This window comes from Pantherophis guttatus, chromosome 4, assembly GCF_059756535.1.
Source record: "Pantherophis guttatus breed Tessera chromosome 4, ASM5975653v1, whole genome shotgun sequence".
NCBI lineage: Eukaryota > Metazoa > Chordata > Lepidosauria > Squamata > Colubridae > Pantherophis > Pantherophis guttatus.
In genome coordinates this window covers 149,566,496-149,589,041 of record NC_142066.1, presented here as the reverse complement: position 1 = coordinate 149,589,041, position 22,546 = coordinate 149,566,496, and the positions used below count along the sequence as shown (strand labels likewise).

At 40.8% G+C, this 22,546-nt stretch overlaps 1 protein-coding gene, 1 long non-coding RNA gene and 1 pseudogene across 4 annotated transcripts; 1 reads left to right on the top strand and 2 right to left on the bottom strand.

Annotated features, from left to right (window-relative positions):
* Window positions 1–1,579: 1,579 nt before the first annotated feature.
* LOC148114386 (uncharacterized) lies at window positions 1,580–3,997 on the bottom strand (annotated as a pseudogene).
* Window positions 3,998–4,000: 3 nt separating this feature from the next.
* LOC117654812 (uncharacterized) lies at window positions 4,001–9,222 on the bottom strand. Of its 3 annotated transcripts, none has more exons than XR_004588403.3 (4): window positions 9,086–9,222; window positions 6,776–6,875; window positions 5,052–5,473; window positions 4,001–4,377 (listed from the first exon to the last, which is right to left on the bottom strand). It is a non-coding gene; the product is annotated as an uncharacterized LOC117654812 (long non-coding RNA). The 3 variants fall into 3 exon arrangements; XR_004588402.3 differs by lacking the exon at window positions 9,086–9,222 and adding an exon at window positions 8,713–8,996; XR_004588404.3 differs by lacking the exon at window positions 9,086–9,222 and adding an exon at window positions 8,713–8,987 and having other exon boundaries at window positions 5,052–5,179.
* INSIG1 (insulin induced gene 1) lies at window positions 9,127–22,212 on the top strand. The gene is made up of 6 exons (XM_034401728.3): window positions 9,127–9,467; window positions 12,671–13,077; window positions 14,594–14,718; window positions 16,325–16,491; window positions 17,371–17,470; window positions 19,219–22,212. Exons 2-6 carry the CDS (start codon window positions 12,678–12,680, stop codon window positions 19,246–19,248), a joined length of 822 nt encoding a protein of 273 aa, XP_034257619.1. The 5' UTR covers window positions 9,127–9,467; window positions 12,671–12,677; the 3' UTR covers window positions 19,249–22,212.
* The last annotated feature ends 334 nt before the right edge of the window (window positions 22,213–22,546 follow it).

The following is a 22,546-nucleotide window of genomic DNA, read 5'->3' as shown; positions in this document are numbered from 1 at the left end:
TTAGACTTTATGAAAATATATTTTAAAATGTTGGGTCTCTTCCAAAGCAAAGAGTAAGCAAATCAGTAAGAGAAATTAAACACTTTAAAAGATGGAAACTTGAACCTTACCTCAAGTAGGTAAAAAGAGCTATTCATTAAAAAAGTAGGATGTTTGACCTCTAGTAAGATTAGGCCTAATTTTAGGTTGTTTCCTCAAATTAGAACTAATAGCTCTGATTCAACTAAAGCATTCCTTGCAGGAAAAAAGGACCAACTTATTTGTGGAATTGGAACTATTTTTCTTGTTTTCATTGGATTTTACTATTAGTCAAAATGCTGCTGCTTCTACATCTGATGGGAACACAAAGGTAAGGGAGGAAACATAAATTTCTAGAAGAGATCAGCTGAGGGGGGAAGTGTCTGAAAGAGACTCAGATGTTCTCCCTTAAATTACTAGCTATAAGCAGAATTATTTGGAAAGCTTTCAAGATTGTTACATTGCTCTACTAGTAACAAAGTTCTTTCCAGAAATCCAAGTCAATCTTTTTGCCTGAGTTTGTCAGTCTTATAAAACTTGACATCAGATCTGAAAAGTTCTGTCTTTGCTTGGGGTCCCAAAGATGCTTTTTCAAAAGGCAACTGGACTTTGTTTTTCCTTGAAGACATTTCATTTTCCACCCAACAAGAAGCTTCTTCAGAACTTCAAGGAAAAACAAAGTCCAGTTGCCTTTTGAAAGGCTATGACCTATGACAGTTATGACCTGGATTACTGAGAATCTCCACAGAATCTCCATAGAATATCTGTATGGACATAGGTGCGAAGACTATTGGGTGATTTTTACAAAATCATGTATTTCACCTACAAACCTCTCTATAGGTAGTCTTGGAGTTAGGAACAGTTACTTAGCTACTATTGAAAGTTACCATACACCTACCAGGGGGCAGGGGTGAAATCCTACCGGTTCGCATCTGTTCGGGTGAACCGCTAGGGATTATCGGCATCAATTCACCGAGCCAGTAGTAATTACCCCTCCTTGGCCCCACCCATGCCCGGCCGGTCGCCGCTCACCTCTTCCAGAGGCTGGATATTCCACAGAATTCAATGTTAAATGCCAGCTATATGCCTTGGATGTTTTGGTTTTTTGGTCTATGACCGCAATAAAATATGCTGTTGCTGCAGCAGAGAGAATGCTAACTTTTCTCCCTCCATTTGGAATGGAGCTGCTGCAGCCTGTCTCTTTAAGGTAGTCCCCAGGAGAGAGGGGGCCGGGAGAGAACCATAAAGGGAACAGCAGCTTCATTCTGAATGGAGGGAGAAAAGTTAGCGTTCTCTCTGCCACAGAATTCAATGTTAAATGCAACAGAGAGAATGTTAACATTTTTCCCTCCATTCAGAACGGAGCTGCTGCAGCCTGTCCCTTTTAAGGTAGTCCCAGGGAGGGAGGGGGATGGGGGGGAGCAGTCGGAATTTTGTGAAAGGCAGGAAAATGGGGAAGGGGATTTTCTTACCTGTCATCCATTCCTCAATCTCAGCACAGACTGAGGGAAGGATGGTAGGCAGGAATATTCCCCTCCCCATTTTCCTGCCATTCGCAACAAGGAGTGGCTGGGAAGCAGTAGTGGGTTGCCCCCGGTTCAGACTGGTTCACAAGAACCGGTAATAAAACCGGTGGGAGGCCCTGCCCACCGCCTTGGATGTCGTCATTGGTGATCTGCATGTGCAAAGCATGCATGCACGATCCCGTTGCAAACTGGTAGAAAAAGTAACTAGAACCCACCCCTGCTGGGAGGGGAGGGGCCAGTGAGGGGCCCCTCGATGTGAGTGATGTCGAGTGGGCCACACCCACCCAGTCACATGACCTCCCCCCAACAAGCCACACCCACAGAACCAGTAGGGGAAATTTTTTAATTTCACCTCTGCCTGGGGGCCATTTACAACCTGGATGGTCCAACTCCCACTACAGGGATATGACTGAACTTTGGCAACCAGGCCACTTCTATGGTCTTTTGCAGTGTCCTATGGTCACATGACCGCATTTATGATGGTTGAAAACCAGCATTAACTTCTGGCTTTCCACAAATCCGCACCCTTAGCCAACCATTGATTTGCTTAATGACCATGGCATTTGGTTAATAACAGCCACAAAAAATGTCATAAAATCTGTACCTGAATAGCTGTGAAGGGATAGACATATATGGCTAATATCTTTATGTACCATACTAAAATGCAACAATTATTTAACCATCTTCAAAAAATACAAAGCTTTCATGAATGAGCAATAAACACACACACACCCCACCGAAAAAAATAAAAAATAAAAAATGCCACAACACATAAATATTGGTTCAACTGTTACCCATCTTTCCTGTACTTTGTTATCCGGTATCTCTAGTCCTGCAGAAAAATCAGGTGGAACAATGGCTGATGATTTCTTTCTATTGGTCCACGATAGAAAGTGTCCTCAAATACTGTATAACAGTATGGTATGCTGGTTTAACAGCCACAGACAGGAAGGCACTACAGAGTGATTAATTCAGCACAAAACCCCTGTGGTTGTCTCTGGCACCACTGGATGACAACGTCAGGTCTCGCTATTTCAGCAGAGTAAGGAAAATACTTTGAGATGATTCACACCCCGGCCAGTGTCTCTTCGCACTTTTACCATTGGGCAGAAGACACAGAAGTATAGCCAGTCTGATGAACAGGTTTAAAAACAGCTTCTACCCATGGGCCGTCAGACTCCTAAACACAATCACAATCACTCCACGCACATATGAATATGTATGACTAGTTTTTTTCTTTCCCCAATTACTTGTATAAATTGGGAACTGTATTGTCTTGTATTTTCTGTTATGGATTGCACCAGTAAAAGCTAAACCAATTTCGTTATATACATGATGTACAGTGACAATAAAGACAATATACACAGCAAATGAGATAACCATGCTGGATTTCGTATCCCAAATCACTAGTCGAACACTTCCCAAGCGTTTAGGACTATGTGATGTATCGGCGGATTATGCGAGCAGATCCCAGTTAAGGTAGCTTTCTTCAGCTGACCAATGGTGATCTTGTCAGCGCCAATTGTTTTTAAGTGCTTGCCTAGGTCTTTCAGCACAGCACCTAGTGTGCCGAGTACCACTGGAACCACCTGCACTAGTTTATGCCAGAGTCTCTGCAGTTCGATTCTCAAGTCCTGATATCGGGTGACTTTTTCAAGTTGTTTCTCGTCAATTCTGCTGTCACCAGGTATGGCAATGTCGATGATCCACACATTTTTCTTCTCCACAATCGTGATATCCGGGGTATTGTGTTCCAAAACTTTGTCAGTCTGTATTCAGAAGTCCCACAGTAGTTTTGCATGCTCATTTTCAACCACTTTTTCAGGCTTATGATCCCACCAGTTCTTTGTTACAGGCAGATGGTAGTTGTGACACAAGTTCCACTGGACCATCTGAGCGACTGTGTTATGATGTTGTTTGTAGTCAGTCTGAGCTATTGTCTTGCAACCACTCAGTATATGATCAATGGTTTCGTCCGCTTCTTTGCAGAGTCTGCATTTGGGGTCATCAGCAGATTTTTCTGTTCTGGTTTTGATTACATTCATTCTGATGGCTTGTTCCTGGGCTGCAAGAATCAAGCCTTCTGTTTCTTTCTTCAGTGTTCCGTTGGTCAGCCATAGCCAGGTCTTTTCCTTATCTACTTTTCCTTGGATCTTCTCAAGGAACTGTCCATGCAGTGCTTTGTTACACCAGCTGTCAGCCCGAGTTTGCATCACTGTTTTCCTATATTGAGTCTTGATTTGCTGCACTTTGAGCAGCTTCCTCTTGCTGACCTCCATCAAAGCTGGTTCAACATTGTCTTTCACATAGTCTGCCAGAGCATGCTTCTCTTCTTTGACTGTCTGCTTCACTTGCAGAAGTCCTCTGCCACCTGCTTTTCTGGGCAAATATAGCCTGTCGACTAATAAAGACAATAATAATAATAATAATAATAATAATAATAATAATAATAATAATAATAATAATAGTTTACTTTATTCATTAAACATGAAACTCAGTCAACTGAACATTCAAAAATGCATCATAAATACCATTGACTGGTGCTAATGGTTGATACAGGTTGCTGCCAGAGTCCTAGGTATCAACCAAGTACCTTCTTAAGATGTACGATCTTCTGAGTAGTGCAATTTTTGCAGTTCCGCTGGTGTTATTGCAGGAAGCTGCAATTGGTTGATGTATTTTATAAAATTCTTGGACATGGTACCAAGTGTCCCGATGACAATGGGTATCACTGTTACATGTTTCATCCATAATCGCATAATTTTGATAGCCAGGTCGCGATATTTTGTGATTTTTTCCAGTTCTTTTTCTTCAACTCTGGCATCTCCTGGTACTGCAATATCAATAAAATATTATTATTATATTAATATTCCAGCAAAGTTTAGTTTAATTTGACTAAGCAACATTCCATTGATTGTATGTGAATGTCATAATATGACAAATTAAACATGTATGATGCCTCACGAATGTGATTCAGTATAAATTTTCCATATTTGTAGCAGTTAAAGGATTTACTTTAACCCAGCACTTTCTGTTTTTTTTCAAAGGGATTTAAATCCATATTTAGGGCCAAACAACCATAAAATGTTCTCCCACTTGTAGAGGCCTGGATGTTCAATACTAGAGATATTACCATATAAAGCAATAGAATCCCTTGCAATGTGTAATTGTATATACATGGTAAAATGCTGTTATTTCAGATTGTGACTACCCTTTAAGGGAAGATGCTGCCAATGCCCCAATAGGCAACAGTATGCTTTCATTCCACAAATCAACAGCAGGGACAGATGTTCAAGTGATAGCCTTGAGTAAAATAAACAATAAAAGGTGCACAATTTCTGGGGCAATTTGGTCCAATGTTTCTTTAACAGATGAGAGGGCTACCCTTTCTTTTTAATGCTCTTGCAGCAGACTTCAATCTCAACCAGTGCTGAATAAAAAGTCTTTTCATTGTAAACAGCCTTTTAAGACATTTAACTTTGCATTCCTATGTTTAAATTTGATTACCTTAGATTGGGTCCATACAGCTGCCTTGCCATGCTCCTTTCCCATGCCAAAGCAGTCAGGATATCACACTGCCCCATGTGTCTTTACTATAATCCAGAGCAGATCCTCAATGGCTGCTAGTCTTACAGCTTTAATGGACAGGTTATTTTAATAGGAAGGGATAGAAGAGAACCACCAAACATCCATCAAAAAGTCGGTTTCAGGTAGCTTGAAAAGAGTTTTAGTTACTGCATCCATGGTTTCTTTCTTTCCCACTAATAGTGTTTAAGTCTCCTAAATTCCTTATAACTCAAAGTCTATTGGTCCATTATTCTGCTACTGGATGTCAGCAGATATGCACAGCTAATATGCATCCACTGAATAAGTGTTGTTCAAAATCTGGAGTTGGAGAAAGATTTTGATGTGGGGAATCAACAGGAGAGCTGTAAACAATTACAAAGGGACAAAGTGAGCAGCCAAAGACTCCCTGAGGGCTGTGACTATTGGGAAAAGCAATCCCTGTACACAAGCTTCAAAACTGCAAGAGCTCAGCAATTAGTTTTAGTTACAGCTTTTAAGTTGGACCTGGGCTAGTCAATTTCAGAAATAAGAAGGTCTACAGAAACAAAAGTAATGCTTGAAAACAGGCACGGAGACCCAGAACTAGACCAAAGAGCCAGTCCAACAGCATATTTAGAGGTAAGCAGATCACCACTGACGATGTTAGCTCAATCTCCCTTCACATACTTGGCGATTTCTCCCTTGGATACAAGGGAACACATTACTTTAGAACTGAGCCCCCACAGTTGATAACAATATATGCATGAGCAGGTCATCTGAAAAACTAATCACATGTCTTTGCACCAAGGCAAGGGCAGTACTATAGAGTGCCTTCAAAGGGCATTTTCCACTATACTGAGTACCTCAGCTGATTTTTAACAGGTGAACATTCAAAGTTACGTCTTTAACTGATTCTGAATAGAAGTGCTTGACTTTCTGGCAAAGCTGGAAATTAGCCTATTTATTTCAGTTAGTAACCTAATGTTGTGACATTTAATGCAGCCTTTCCCATCCTCTTATTCTCACATATTACAATTCTCAAGAACGAGTGATATACATAATGACAGGGATAGCAAATGCTAGTCTAACTTCAAAAACAGACAAATAAAAAAAAGGAATACAGGTAGTCCCTTGACTTACAACTGCATAAAAAAAAAAGATTTACGATCAGTCCCTACACTTATAACCATTGCAGCATCCTCATGGCCATGTGATTATACTTTGTGTGTTTGCAATCAGCATATATTTACAACACATCGAGCATCCCAGGGTTACACGATCGCCATTTGTGGCCTTCCTGGGCAGTTTCTGACAAGCAAAGTCAATGGGAAAAACAGAATTCCCTTAACACCCATTATGAATCACATATAAAGTGCAATTATTTGCTTAATCATTGTGTCAGCTTTGGAAGCCATATTAACACCAGAAGCTTCCACGCTGCTTTTAAACCTTTAAAAAAAGTTTGTGAAATGAGGTGGTACTCACTTAAAAACCATCTTATCAATGGAAACCCTATTACCGTGTTTCCCTGAAAATAAGACCCTGCCTTATATTTTTTTGAACCCTGAAATAAGCACTTGGCCTTATTGCCATGCGCTCAAAAACCCGATTCATTTTTGGGGGAAACAGGGTACCAATTATGGTCATTAGCTGAGGGCTACCTGAATCCAGCAACTTACAAGTACCTGGCATGAAGGCAGGGTATTTGAGGGTCCATTTCACTCCAATCACATCAACCTGTCTTAGCTGGTCTGCCTGCTAAGGGCAGATTGCATGGTATGGGTCCTGTCCAGAAAAGAAAGATATCTGATGAGCGTCAGAAGACCTTTTTCTGCTGAGTCACCTGCCCTCAGAGGGGAGAGTGGCTCGAACCGTCTTGATCTTCTGGAAGAGCCCAGGGATCCAGTGACGTGCTAAATTTGCTAAGTAGTTGTACTTTCAAGAAACAAATGGTGTTCCACTGCTGAATTATTTTTAATAGTTTTGATAGATTTTATTGCTTTTAATAAGGTTGTTACTTTTTGGTTGGATTTTTGCATCGTTTTCTGGATTTTTTAAATTTGCAACACAGAGTCACTGTAGCTGAGATAGGTGGCTATATAAATTGAAGGAATGAATCAATGACCTGGAAGAAAGAATCCCGATTTGCTTTGTTTTCCAAAAAACCAAAAGATCCAGAATCATGATCAAGCTACTGCAAACTCTTAACATTGGAAAAAGAAAACTTCTCACCTGTAGGAGTTCAACATTGGAAGTAATTCTTAAAAAGAAACAAAATTCTCTCTTCTCTGGATGTGCTTAAGCAGAGCTGGACACTGTGTCCAGCTCTGCTTAAGCACATCCCAAGAAGGAAGGTCTTAATTTGGATCACCTGGATTTAATAGAGGTCGGAGGGCTACACAGCTTTTCCAACTCTTTATTTTCACTACATATTTGCATTTGGATAAAAACTGCTGGGGAAATCAGGGGAAAAGGAAAAGTGGAATGATTCAGTCCTCAGGGACAGACATTTTGGCCAGTGTACTGGGTATTTCTTTGCAATGTGCCCATTGGCAGGAGGCAGGATACTGGGACAAAGACCAACCTCTTTTCTCCCCCAAAGTGGAGCAATGCTGGCAGGGGAAAGAAGCAGATCATAGGGTAGGTGGGTCATTCTCATTGTATGCATAAATAAAACCACAACATCCTTGCAGATAATGACAAAAAACTCCTAGGCTGTCTGGTATGCATAATAGGTTCTCCTGGTATCCTGAAGTTCTCCTTGTGCAGGCTGTGGGCAAAAAAGTCAGAATGCATTTTGGGCCACAATTTGCAGACACCCATATTTCTTGGGAAAATATATTCCCAAGTTCTCCCAGAAAACACACATCGGAAACAATCTCTCACCCGTCTCTCTTGTCCAGCATGGCTCCAAACTCCTTACCATACAGGTAGTCCTCGACTTACTACAGTTCATTTAGTGACCGTTCAAAATGACAATGGAATGGAAAAGAGTAATTTATGACTGTTTTTCACACTTACAACTGTCACACCATCCCCATTGTCATGTTATCAAAATTCGGATGCTTGGCAACCGGTCACAGGATCCTCTTTTGCGACCTTCTGACAAGCAAAGTCAACGGGCAAGCCGGATTCACTTAACAATCTTGTCACTCACTTAACAACTGTGGTGATTAATTGTGGCAAAGAAAGGTAGCAAAACTCATTTAACTAATGTCTCGCTGAACAACAGAGATTATAGGCATGACCCTTGCGGTCATAGGTTGAGGACTACCTGTAACCCTCATCCTCTCCCAGCAAAGCCACTAGTGATGATGGCTGATGGGAGTTGTGATACAAACATCTCCAGTGGCGGTTAAAAAAAAAAAAGGTCAGGAAGACCTTTTTCTGGAGTGCCTTCCCACCTGTCCCACCTCGCGGGGCTCTCGCAGCCACCTTCCAATATTTGAAGGGCTGCCATAGAAAGGACAGGGGTGGGGAGTGGGGGTCAAGCTATTTTCCAAAGCACCCAAAGGCCAAACAAGGAATAATGGATGGAAACCGATCAAGGAGAGAGTCAACCTAGAAATAAGGAGAAATTTTCTGACAGTGAGAACAATCAACCAAATGGAACATAAATTGCCTTCGGAGGTTGTGGGAGCTCCATCACTGGAGGCTTTGAAGAAGAGACTGGACTGTCATCTGTCAAAAATGGTGTAGGGTCTCCTGCTTGGGCCGGGGGAGGGGGGTTGGACTAGATGACCTACAAGGTCCCTTCCAGCTCTGTTAACCTGAAAGCAGCGGCGACGTGACTAGGAGGAGGAGGAGCCAACGGTAAAGGAGGGCGGGTGGAAACCTGGGAGGGGGGAGAGCCGGGGCTGTATGAGAAAAGGCACGCGGACACCCCCTACGTGGGCCCCGCTAAGGGCGCCACCACAACACGCCCCTCCTCCTCCCCCGCTAGAAATTGGGACGTTCCATCCCGCCACGCGCCTCCTCCCTCCCTCCCCCCTCACCCGCCCGTTGCTTTTGCTGGCTCTCTCCTTCCCGCCCTGTCAGTTGAGGGAAGAGCGGGTGGTGTGTCCCTCACGTCATATGGCCCGCCTGGCTCCCATTGGCTGGCTGCCCTCACCAGACTGCAATGCTGTTCCCGGGACTGCTCGGCAGCCCCGCCTACTCCCTCCTCCCCTCGCCCCCTCCCCCTCCTCTCTGACGCGTCAGCCTCAGCAGAAACGGCCCCGCTGGAGGGGCGGAGGCGCGCCGCGCGAAAGTGCCTCGCGCCGCGGCGCTCGCGCCTTTATAAGCCGGCCGGGCGCGTGTGCGTGAGGGGGCCGATTGAGAGGGACGCCGCCGCAGCCGCCACCGCCACCACAGCCACCACAGCCAGAGTCCCAGCAGGTAGGGGCAGGGGTGGAACGGCTGTATTGGGGAGTGTGTGTGTGTGTGTGTGTCTCTTTAAGGGGCGCCCCCCCCCCAAAAACGGTACCTGCTTCGTGGAAGACGGGCAGTTAGCGGTCACCCGAGACTCCACAATTGGAGGCAGTCTACCTGAGGGTAGCGGGCGGAGGGGGAGGAACCTCGGTGGTCCTCGCGTCCTACCTGGTGGGTCTTAAGAGCCCCTCGCCCTCCAATCTGCTAAGGGGAGAGGGAGGGTGGGTGGGTGGGAGATCTGCCTTTTCTAGCCTTTTGCAGCAAATCCGTCTCCTCCAACTGGGCGCCCTCCAGATGCACCCTCCAGAAAAGAGGGGTGTTGTCTTTTTCTAACTGACTACCGGTTGGGGGGGAAAAAAAACTTAATTTGTAAAAAAATAAAATAAAAATAAAATCCAGTTGGGCTTTGCTGGGGGTGGGGGGGGGTGTGAGAAATGGACCTTTGGGTTGGGTTCACTTAGTGGTTCTTTGTAAATGCTTTCTGCTTTTTATCTCTCTCTCTCTCTCTCTCTCTCTCTCTCTCTCTCTCACACACACACACACACACACACACTTGCATTGCAATAGGTAGGTGGGTGGGTTGAGCGCCCCACGTCCAACATCATGCATGGTTTGCATTTTGTCTTATATTCTTTGAAGGATTGCTTGCAGGCAGCAGTGGCAGGGCTTAGTGGTTAAGAGCCTGGGGACGAAGAGAAATGACATTAGGAGCGTTAAGCTTCCTTCAGATCTTTGCAGTTAAATGCTGGAGGGAGAAGAGGCCAATTTGTAAGTCTTTAGGCCGCACCTAAAAGTAGAAAATGTAAGCAGTCCAGGGAGTCAAGCTTCACTTCTTGTGACTTCGTGTCATTTTTTTCTTTCTTTCTGCCAAGGATCTGGAAATGGCTTGCCATTGCCTTCCAGAATATTGATTCAGCTTCCCAAGCTGGCCTTCCTCCTTAGTTTCTCCTGGTGGTCTCATATCTAACTGAAGACTGAGCCTGCTTAGCTTTTTCCAAAGTTTGAAGTCACATGCTTAGGCTAGTGAAATCTTGAGAAAGCACAGCTGGTCTGAGCTGGAGACTTGTTTTAGTCACCCCTCTTATCTGATAGGAGAATAGTCAGATGTCAGACTGGTGGTTCTGTCCCTACAGCAGAAGGGATTCTGTGACCAGATACAGTGGCCTTCAGGAACATCTCCCAAGAGGCAGTCTTTTTCCTAAATATTAGCATTCTTGTAGCACCAAATAGACAAAACTAGTCTGGCATCTTATTACAGTTTGCCCTATTTTGAAGAGGGGAAAAAGAGCACTTCAATAATCTACATGAAGCAAGAACGTTTAGATTATAGGCTCTAGCTGTTTGAAAACAGGCTTTTGAAAAGAAACTACCAAACTATTTGTCCAGAATGGTATAGTGTATCCTGCTTGAGCAAGGGGTTTAGACTAGAAGACCTCCAAGATTCCTTCCAACGCTATTATTCTCTATTCTGTTACATAAATATGCCATGTCACTGGTATTGGGGCAATTTAATGCTGCATTTCATACTGGGTTAAGCTTGAAGGGTCTATACCAGCATCCAATCTTGGCAGCTTTAAGACGTGTGGACCTCAGCTCCCAGAATTCCCCGGCCAGCATTCTTGGCTGAGGAATTCTGAGAGTTGAAATCCACAATAAGTAAAGTTGCCAAATTTGAAGATCCCTGGTCTATACATATAAAAATCAGAATTGTGCATGCATTTCATAGAAATTAAATCCTGAAGAGCCGGGACAAAGTATCTAGGGACCATGGGCAGCCAAGGAAATAAATGTTGACCATAGAATAAATTGTCCAGAATTTTCACTGGAGGCAAAAATGCCCAAGGTCAAATTATCATGTTTTGCACACATAATGTGAAGATCCAGATCACTCAAGAAGTCTACAATGCTGGGCAAGGAAGGTGGAAGGAAAAAGAAGAGGGCAATTGGTAACAAGGTGGATGAGTGCACCTGAAGGACCAGGTTTGGAATGGGTGTTCCTGGAGAAGATCTACTTATGTAGTCACCAACTTGTTGGCATTTAGTCAGTTAGTCAAAAGTTTAAAGGACTATGGTTTATTCCTAGAAAATTCTTACTGTTTTAACATCATGGTATATAATACTTTATATTTTATGCTGATGTTTGTGTTTGGAATTCTAGATAAAACTCTCCAGTACAATCTGTGGAATTACATACACCTTGAAGCAGTGTAAATATTTAAGCTAATAATGGTTTTATCTTGTGGTTGTTCTAAAAGTTCAAAGCAAGTTTCTTTTGGCAGCAACTTTGTGCGATAAGAAAGTCAGGTGACTTCATAAATATGTTTGGCTAAGTAGCAATTTAATCAAGCCTCTAATTCTCTAGCCGGGTAATAAGACCCAGAATTATTGCCTCAGTTTCACTATAAAGTACTTTACATCCTTAATTCTTACAACAATGTAGTTAGATAGGCCAAGACCTGAGATGGGGAGAACTTTTTAAAATTAAAGATAAGGAGAAAATTCCTTCCTTAAGGTCGTTTTCTTTGGTCCTATATTAATGCTTTCAGGGGAATAACAAAATAAAGGAAGGGAGGTCTAGTCCAACCCCCTGCTTAGGCAGGAAACCCCATACCATTTCAGAGAAATGGTTATCCAATCTTTTCCTAAAAACTTCCAGGATTGGAGCATTTACAATTTATGGAAGCAAGGTGTTCCACTGATTAATTGTTCTGTCAGGAAATTTTTCCTTAGTTTCCACCCATTGCTTCTTGACTCTGCCTTCAGGTGCTTTGGAGAACAGGTTGACATCCTCGTTTTCGTAGCTCTTCAAATATTAGAATAGTGTTATCATGTCATCCCTAGTCCTCCTTTTCATTAAACTAGACATACCCAATCCCAGCAACCGTTTTTTACATGTTTACTCCTCCAGTCCCCTAATAATCTTTGTGGCTCTTCTCTCCACTCTTTCTAAAGTCTCAACGTCCTTTTTACATTGTGGCGACTATGTAATACAGTATTACATGTGTGGTCTTACCAAGGCATTATAAAGTGCTATTGAATTCCACATTATAATGGGGTTAATTAGAGAAGTATAAGGAGAAATTTTTATAGAGATAAAAACATACAGCACATAACGTATTGAGAGCTTTCTGAGTATTCTGTATTCCATAAGACCTTCATGTCTCTTTCAGGAACCTGATGGAGAAACCTGTACCTCAACTTGAGAATCATACCTGGAGTTGCTCCTGTACAGCCAGGGGAAGATACAAGGATCACCTAGGTAGAAGTGCAACAGGGCTAGCAGCCAGAGTGGGTGAAATGCTAACCTCATCTGTGTCCAGTTCTCCCCTGACCTTAGTGGGTCATGCAGCCCGGCACCCAAGCAGCCCAAACAGAGGCAGTGTCCCTGGTAGCAGCTTGAACTTAAGCAGAGACTTACTGCAGCGCAGCCTGGTGCTTTTTGCTGTGGGCACTTTCCTTGCACTGGTGCTAAACTTACTGCAGATTCAGAGGAATGTAACCCTGTTCCCTGAGGAAGTCATCTCTACAATCTTCTCTTCTGCCTGGTGGGTACCCCCTTGCTGTGGGACAGCAGCAGGTAAGTGGAAAGCTTTTTAAAGAAGGTGGTGGGATTTCCAATTGTTGTGTCTTCAAGATGGGTTGAAGGATGTTTGTTCATTGCCCAGAGTGGTGTGTGCTATTTAACCAAACAGGTGCCCAGAGTGGCATTTAGGAGCTTATATATATTGATGATATTTGATAAGACTGTATTTGACTGCACAAGGAGAACATTGGGATTAGATGTAAGAAAATAACACCTTTAGCAGCACTGTGTGCTTCCTCCTTCCTTCTAAAGGCTTTGTTGTGAGTTTGGCATTATTTTTCACTCTGGAAAGCAGAAGAGTTTCCTCTAGCTATTATTGCTTGGCAAGTTTTTAATCCAGGAGCTGGCATGATTCATCATTACTCTTGGCCATATAATTGGCTCACTGTAGAAACTGGTGAGTCGCGTGCTCCCGTTCCTATTGGTTCTCAGTCTGAACATGCCACATACTCAATCAAAAACAAGGAAGTCACATGTTGTGACAGAAGAGAGGAACTGAGACTGGCTTAGTGCCTATTTTAAGAGCAGCTTCAGTTCCTAGCAAGATGATCATAGAAAATGACCTTTTTTTTATTTGCAAAGTACACATTAAAGTTCAAAGTTGAATTACTATAATTCCTTTTCAATTAGGTAAGCTAGTCCCTTTTGATAATTATTTCAAAATGGTATTTTCAGGCATTGGCTTCCAAATTACAGTATTTAATAGAGCTGCTGTTGACAGAAGATTGGACATAGCTTTGGCCCCAGAGCCATTTATGGCATCAGACTTAACATCTATTCTCTTCTGGTCAAGTTGGGAAAAAGGAACTAGCTTTTATTTCAAAAAAATAGGTGGATTTTTTTTACCACCTATAAACTGTAAAATATATCAGGCAAAAGAGAGCATAGACATAATTAATTGTTTCATTGAACTTAATATGGTTGGCATGGAGACGTCCTGGGCATTGCCACTTAGTTATTGTGCTGATCTGAAAAATACTTGACATGATTTTTCCATAGGGGAAAAGTGTATTTCTATATTTTATAATAGCTTAAATCACAGACTTTGAGGATTAGAGAGACTTTCTTATAAATTACTATTGAATACAGTAAGTATTTGTAAAAATAATTGTTGATTGTTTCAGAGGCAGCCTGCTTCAGCATTAAACTAATCTGGCTTCCCTCATTTATTTATTTATTTTAATTGTCAAACACCCCCCCCCCCCAAAAAGTCATAAATGGTGATCATGTGACCCTGGGATGCTGCAACTGTCAAAAAAATGTGTTGGTTTCCAAATGCCCAATTTTGATTGTGTAACCGTAGGGGGTTTTGCAGTGTCATAAGTGCAAGGACTCATCATAACTTCAAACAATTTTTAAGTGAATGTTGACAGCTACCTGTAATCTTCAGTAGCTCAGAAAATGAAAAGTGGGCTTTGCTGGTTGTTGGGGAGAGGAAAATGAATAACTAACAGAACAACTGATTTCAGCATCTCTTCTATTATTATTCTATTCTATTTTCCTTTTACAGCTGTTATTGGCCTGCTGTATCCCTGCATTGACAGCCATCTTGGTGAACCTCACAAATTCAAACGAGAATGGGCAAGTGTAATGCGATGTATTGCCGTCTTCGTTGGCATTAACCATGCAAGTGCTGTATCCTTGAAAAAAAAAAGGCTTAACGTTGCCTAGTATTTTTCCCATCATTACTGAACCAACTTCAATTGTTTTGAGTAATTATGTTTCACAAATCAGTGCCTTGTGCTATCTATACTTTAGAGCAGAGTTTCTCAATCTTAGAAATCCCTGGACTTCATATCTCCCAGAATTCTCCAGCCAGAATTTGTGAATTGAAGCCCATATAACTTTAAAAGTTCCTGAAGTTGGGAAACTTTGCTCTGCTTAAAGTTTATTGTTTCTCTGTTTTGTCCTGAAGAATCTAAACAAAAACTGCTGGAGCTGGCAAAAAAAAAACCACTCACTCTTATTTATTTATATTCCACCTTTATGCCTATGAAGATTCTCAGTCATCCAGGTCATGGTTGTCCCAAAGGTGCTTTTTCAAGAGGCAACTGGACTTTCGTTGTTTTTCTTTGAAGACATTTTGCTTCTCATCCAAGAAGTTTCTTAGATGAGAAGTGAAGCATCTTCAAAGAAAAACCAGAAAGCCCAGTTGTTTCTTGAAAAAGTACCTTTAGGTCATTCCACCATTATTAATATTATAAATAATCCAAGGCAGTGCATATACACTCTTTCCTACTCCTACTTTCCCCTAACAACAATCCTGTGAGGTGAGTTCAGCTGAGAGGGAGGGCCTGGTCCAAAGTCACCCAGCTGGCTTTCATGTCTGAGGCAGGACTAAAGACATTCAACCACTTTTCATAGTTTAGGTGTGACTAGAACTCAACAGTCTCCTGGTTTCTAGCCTGGTGCCTCAACGATATGGCATGAGGGCTGGCTTGCTTGCTTGATTCCATTCTATTGTCGGCAGAGATACTGACTATGAGCTGAAGGATTTTTATATTCCCTTTCTAGCTTCCAAAGACTTGGCCACAGTTTTATCTAATACCTAAACAATTCATGCCAACTAACTTAAATAGCAAAGTGAGACACTCCCTTCGGTATCTCTTCAGTTGTAGAGCATAGGGCATTGCTTAGGTATTAAGAAGAAAAATTTATTGAAAATGTAGCAAATTGTGAGCACAGGAATTACTTCTTTTTACACTAAAAAAACCCCCACAGTAGGCCTATAATTCTTGTAGTCACTTTACAGAATTGGAGATTTATTTAACAATCTATTGTCCTCCAGAAGCATTCATACAAGACATTGTTTTAAGATAAATGTGGCAGTTCAGCCTGCCTAATTGTGAAAATAATAAGCAATTTGTTTTTCTTTGCTGTGTTATAACTTCTCCCTCAGGATATGCTTTAAATCTTATTTCATGAAATTTAATGTCTCCTTAAAGAGAGTTTAGAAAATACATAGAAAAGATTGCCCCCTGCAGGTTGAGATGCTCATCTGAAAACAGGAAGATTTGCAGGAAAATGATCTCTCAAATACACTCTTCCTACTACTTGTACTTTCTATAAATTGATCTCCGCACGTGCATTTTATGGATAAGATATAAAGATAATAGTAGGAGAAGTAAAGAACCTGTCAAAAGTGAAAAGGATGAAAAGGTGGGATACTTGGATAAATGTTAAGACTTGTGTGGAGCAAGAAATTTGCCAGACTATCAAATTTCCTTAGCTTGCTTTTTAGAAATTGGATTTTGCAAACAACATCCAGCTTTCCCTGACCCTTGCAGCTTTGTCACTGGGCCTCTGGTGGACATTTGATCGTTCAAGAAGCGGTCTTGGTCTTGGGATCACAATTGCTTTTGTAGCTACTCTGATTACACAGTTTCTGGTTTATAATGGAGTTTATCAGTAAGTACCCTTGCATGCCCTTCTTTCTAATTGTTCAACCTTTTTTTAAAAGGCACGAATTATGCCTGTACTCATTTCAGTTTACTATAATTGCTACCTCCTATTTTCTCTACACCAAACTAGTTCTTCAAATATTGATGGCTATTCTGTTAAAGAAGGAAATGTCTGTCCTAACTTAATAATACAGCTTTGTTTCTATGTGCACAATCAGAATTTAACTGTGTAACATGGGCAATAGTTTTAGATTTAGTAATATGTACAGTTAAGACTGGAACTGGGCACAAAGGGGGTATTTTTCCCCCTCTTGTCCCTTTGCCTAAAACCAGCCTTTCATTAAAACATTAGCCAAGAGTTATAGGCCCTGTAAAGTTGCAGACAAGCAAGTGAATGAGAAAGTATTGAGTGACTGTTACGTTCCTCTTCTGTACTGTGCATATAAGCCAAAGAGTATGTTAGAGGAGGCCTGTGTTACTTCTAAACCATTGTAACTTGCATGGACTTAACTTACAAAGCTACATAATAATTTTTCTTAATTTTTTTTAAAAAAATCTTCCCTTTCTTAGTACAAGGGAATGCATTCAAAGTATTCTCTATAAATACGCATGTTTACATTCATTTTATTTATTAAATTTATATGCCACCTGTCTTGTTATCTAGAATGACTCTGGAATTTACGGTGGCATAGAAATGCAAATATAAAAGTATTAACTTTAACAGTTTTAAATATATCTGTATACATATTTGGTACTTCCAATAAGAAAATCTTGAATTCCTTATGCTTTCCCTATTTCCAGCAAGGTGAAATGTCCAGAGCAGTTTTGATGAGATGCTAAAAACTACAAATAATCCTTGATTTTTTTCCCCTCTCCTTTCCTTTAGGTATACATCTCCAGATTTCCTTTATATCCGGTCTTGGCTACCATGTATATTTTTCTCAGGAGGTGTGACTGTAGGAAACATAGGACGACAACTTGCTATGGTAATTATATATCTCTGCTGGGTTTTTAAAGTGAAAAGTGCATCTTCAGCTGATAAAACCATAATTATTACCTATGGATGTAATAAGTAATGATGCCTGTTCATAATGACAGGTATTCTAAAGCAGTGTAAACATATATCATCCTAGGCAGTCTGCAGACATGTTTATTGCTAAGCCCTTATGTTTTTTCAATAAATGTAAATGAAGTAAGACAGAAAATGCCTAAGTATGATTTGAATATTGAAATGGCTATGCCATTCAATCTCAGGAAATGCCTCGGAAAACTTGCATTCTCTATGTAAGGAATGATTGGTTTTACTAAGAATGTGTGGCCTCAACCTTCTTAAATGCCTTGGTTCTTCCACCTATCTACAACTGGCATAACAAATGTGCAGAACCCCATCCTTGTCTGAGGTTCAAGATAGTTCTGCCAGCAGCCTTGTTAATGAAGAGACTTCAGGTAAATAAAATGTATTGAAAAACAGGTTGGAAAAAAAGGTTTTTTTTCTAAACATCTCACCCATCAAGTAGGCGAGCTTAATAACAGCTTCCAGATATTAGGCTTACTGCTTTTATTGGTGATTGGAAGTCTCTTACAAACATTTTGCATAAAAATGAAAGAAATCTGTGATGTATGGGTTTGATAATATATTTTATAGAAAGAAGACTAATATGTAACTTTAGACAGGCAGGTCAAAACATCTGTTCATAAGTGCAGATTTCCCTTGTGCTTTTTCCTTGATTCCTTTCTTTTTCTTCCTTAGTTTATATTAGTTTGTGCCAGTTTTTAATCATCTTGTTTAAAGTAACAAAAGCTGCTTTTCCCACTGCAGAAGGAGTATCATTTGTTTTATTTATTGTTTATTAAATTTATTTATATAAACGCCCAACTCATACCCAGTGACTCTAGGCAACGTGTACAGCATTAAAAGTCAACTATATAAAACCCCCGGAATCTCCCACACCTCCCGCATGGCAATGACAAGTACAATTATACAACCCGTTTGACTGTTTCTGAATCAGTCTGAGGTCCCCAGGCCCACTGACAGAATCACATCTTCAAGGCCTTCCAGAAAAGTAGCAAGGAGAGAGCCAACCTGATTTCCAGGGTGATGATATTCCAAAGGGAAGGAGCCACCACAGTGAAGGCCCTTCTTCTAGAACCCTTCAGGTATACTCTTTAAAAGACCCACAACCTTCCCTGTCTGGTTGGCCAGGTAGATATAACTGGGGACAAGTAGTCCTTCAAATATGCTGGCCCCATGCCATGTAGGGCTTTGTTGCGTTTCCATCTATTATGCTGTCCAAAACAGAAAGGACCTGTATGCTCCCTTAGTATGCTTATTCTGGGATCCAAGCCTCATTTGACCTACAGTCCGATGTGCGATGTGCCCAATTTTGACCTTTGATCCAATTTCCAGAAACAAACAGGCTAGTTACCATTGGGCGGTGGCTGAAAGCAAAAAGATGCTTCATTGGATTACAACACTACATTGCAGGCCTGCTCATCTCCTTCCCTTTACTTGCTTTTTAAGTGGTAATTATTTCAATGATTACAAAATTCTTATCTTGTTTCGTGAAAGGAGTTACCTGAAAGAGGTTCCTGGGTGACATACTAGATGGTTCTCTAGCGTTTCAGTAATAGCATTTTGGAATCTAAGCTTTTACACAGCTTCCCTAATTTCAAAGAAGACAGATTTCAATGGAATCTTTTTTTAAAGTACAGTAATTTTTGGCTTTGTCCACAGGGTGTTCCCGAGAAGCCTCACAGTGACTAAATAACCGGATTTGACCTGTATTTGTGAAAGCAGAATAAGGATCAGTTGAAGCTAGGATTTTTCGTCTTGAATTACCAGCATGAGCTCCCTAAATCTGGGAAGGAATGAACTCACCATAAAGTGGCCAAGAGGTTACCTTGATTTATTTCTAAGAAGTTTCTGGGTTTGACTGTTCGGTGGAAAAAGTTCAGCACAGACTTTTCTTGCACAATAAGCCGAATCTTAATGGCTGTCCTTCCAAGTCCTTGAAACAGCTGCCATTTTCAAAGCCGCGAAACAAATCTTAATTCTACCCATACCCAAAGACAGTTGCTTGGTATGGCATGGTGGAGTAGTAGAATAGTATTTCTCCAAGTATCGTTCATCCTGTGATTGCTTTTAAGGGGACCTGAATGAAAGAACCGTTGCTGTATAAAGGAATAAGAGGCCAGGTCTTAGAGAAGAGGCTTTTGCAGACCCTCCTATTGTAAAAGGGCTAGTACAGGAATATTACATTGATTTATATCTTAAGCACCTGGCTTCTTGAGGTGGGGAACAAATCACCTTTAAAAACCAACAATTTGTTAGCTGTTTGGCTGTTTTATGGTTCCCTATATCACTTCTCTTGGAAACACGCAGCCAAAATTTACATTTTTCCAAGAGATAGCCTACTGGGTCTTTAGCAGGATGGATTTAGATGGGTCCTTACCGACTTCACCAATAAGTATGTCTTCATTATACTATACCATGAAGAAGAGGACATTTTTGCGGGGTACTTGTTAAATTCTCTGGGAATCTGGCAGGTTTCAGAGCAGAAACAGGACTTGCCACATGAAAAGAACTGGGAAAGTTAATAGTGTTAGTTAAAGTCTCTTGTAAATGATCTCTTGTCTGAATTTCCGAAGAGATCACTTTTGTGTTCTTGATTTTGCAAATTTGCAGAACTTGCAATCTGTGATTGCTTTATAAGGAAGAGTGCTAATGTCACTGCGTTAAATATCTGATGTACTCAAAACTAGTTCCAGGGTGAGCACAATAGTTAGTTCAATACTATACGTCACCACTGACCTAATGAGCGGGTGTTAAGTTTCAAAATTTAAAGTGCAATGTACAGCTGAAAGGAATCTGAGCCTTGTAGTATCCTCTTTAATATCTCCAGCAAGCAATGAATATTAAAGAGAAAAAAGTTTTGAACTTATTTAATGCTTCATGAAAGCAAACATCAGCAATAATCTAACTAGTGTTGCTAGTTTGCATCTTTTACTAAACTCTTGAGAAATACTCCACTCCTGTGGCTCTAATAAGAAAACAGAGCTCATGCTGCATTGTCATTCAACTTCAGGCACTTTTGCTTCCAGTCTTGTTCAGCTTCCAGTCCAATCAAAAGGTTTATATTTTAGACCAAGGAGAAGAAGTTGGGGAGCTCCAGATAATGGTTGAACCATTTCCCACCATCTTTAATCATGCTGCCTGGTGCAGAATGAGAACTGAGAGCCCAAAACATCTGCGGAGTCACTAGTTTCCTTATGAGTTTTAGATAAGCTGAAGAATCTTTCTCCAGGTTTTGTCCCAAAACAGCATTTTTCCAAACTGGATCCTTTTCCAACTTTATTTTCTGCCCCCCCCCCGAACAGCTGTTTGGGAGACAGGAACACAAAATCCTCTGAGGATGCAACTGTGGGTTAGGAGATTCACCTAGAATAATATCGGGAGAAGACTTAGACTCCCTTCTTAAACTAACCAGTTTGTGGTGAATGAGACAGCAAAAGTGATTTGCTCGGGGAAGGTGATGTTCCCTGATATAGCCACTTTCCAGAATCCTAGGTTCTTTTTTTGCCTTTCTGGGAACATTAAACCTGAGATGTCAGTATAGATTTTCTGTTTGAAGTAGTAATTAAATTCAGGTGCTGGAAAAAGCCTGCCAAAAAGGGGAGGCTAGTTTTCTAAATTCTAGAATTATTTTCTTATTTTGGAACCATTCTGTACTCAGAGTACATCCATACAGCACGTTAATGCATTAGGATACTAATAATTCCAGAATCCTTTCTCCTCCAGCTCAGGAGTCTCCAAACCTGGCAACTTTAAGACCTGTGGATTGCAACTTCCAGAATTCCTCAGTCAGCCATGCTCCACATGTTGCCAAGTTTGGAGACCCCTGCTTCTTTAAAAGGGAAGTAGGCAAAAAAAAAGAATAAAGAGTTCAGAGGCTATATATAGATTGATTTCCCCCTCCCCCCCCACTCTTTGGTTTGACTAGGTTATTGGAATCTTTGAATGCTTGTGGATCACTTCCAAAGTGAATTTTCAAATTTGCTCACCTCAGCATCGAACTTGTTTGGAAAGCATATTAATTCTTAATAAGTTTTTTGTTGGTTTTTCCTTAAAAAAAGTGGCAGTTTGAAAAAAAAAGCTTCAAACATGATTTATTCTGAAGAGGTTACATTGAAATCTGTGGTATTTTTGAATAGTAAATTATAGGCTGCAGCTTTAAAGCCTGGTTTTTCATTTTCCACTGTTTCTTTAAAGTGTATTGATTCACTTCTTATATAATCCCGTTTAAATGGTGTTATCTGAGTATGCCTCTATAACATGTATGTGCAAGATAAAAGCCACTATATCCTCTAAATTTAGTTTTGAGGTTGCACAAGGGGAAATAACTACCTTCCTATAATATCTTACTACCAGATGTAATTAAGAAAATGGACAATTGTAATTGTAAATATGTAATCATGAAATCAGATATTTAATTTGTAAAGTTTATTTGTCTGTGTTTTGAAATGACAGCCAAGTTCAATCTTGCCAATATTTGTAAGTATCTGAACCAAAGTGATCAGAGTTTGCATTACAAAGAAAAGTGTGTTGGGGGGGTGGGGGATTGCACTGTATTCCAGATAAGAATCCTTTGATTCTCAAACTTGGTAGATTTTTCAACTGTGTGTATTTGTGTGGGTTTTTTTTTAATCCATTAAAGGTTTTGACCATTTAGTTCCTGCATTTTGTCAAAAATTATCCTTCCTAGGAGTTATCTGACATACAATTGTTGGAAATTTTCTTTGCAAATGATACTGTTTTCTTTAATATTACACCTGGAGTTATTATTTATAAGAGAACTATTTAGTCTTGCTCAACATTGCAGTGGTCTGTAGAACTGTCCGGTCATATTTATTTATAGTCTAACTTTATTATTTTTATAAACTGCTCAAGGTGGTGAACGGATCTAATACTCCTTCCTTCTGTTTTCCCCACAACAACAATCCTGTGAAATCAGTTGAGCCGAGAGAATGACTGGCTCAAAGTCACCCAGCTGGCTTCATGGCTA

Bases quoted from the DNA above. Each gene is read 5' to 3' on its own strand.
- INSIG1 (XM_034401728.3), top strand. From the start codon at position 12,678: ATGGAGAAACCTGTACCTCAACTTGAGAATCATACCTGGAGTTGCTCC. The intron at 14,719-16,324 runs GTATCCTTGAAA...CTTGCTTTTTAG, and splicing joins GCATTAACCATGCAAGTGCT to AAATTGGATTTTGCAAACAA. The intron at 17,471-19,218 runs GTAATTATATAT...CTTTGTCCACAG, and splicing joins TAGGACGACAACTTGCTATG to GGTGTTCCCGAGAAGCCTCA.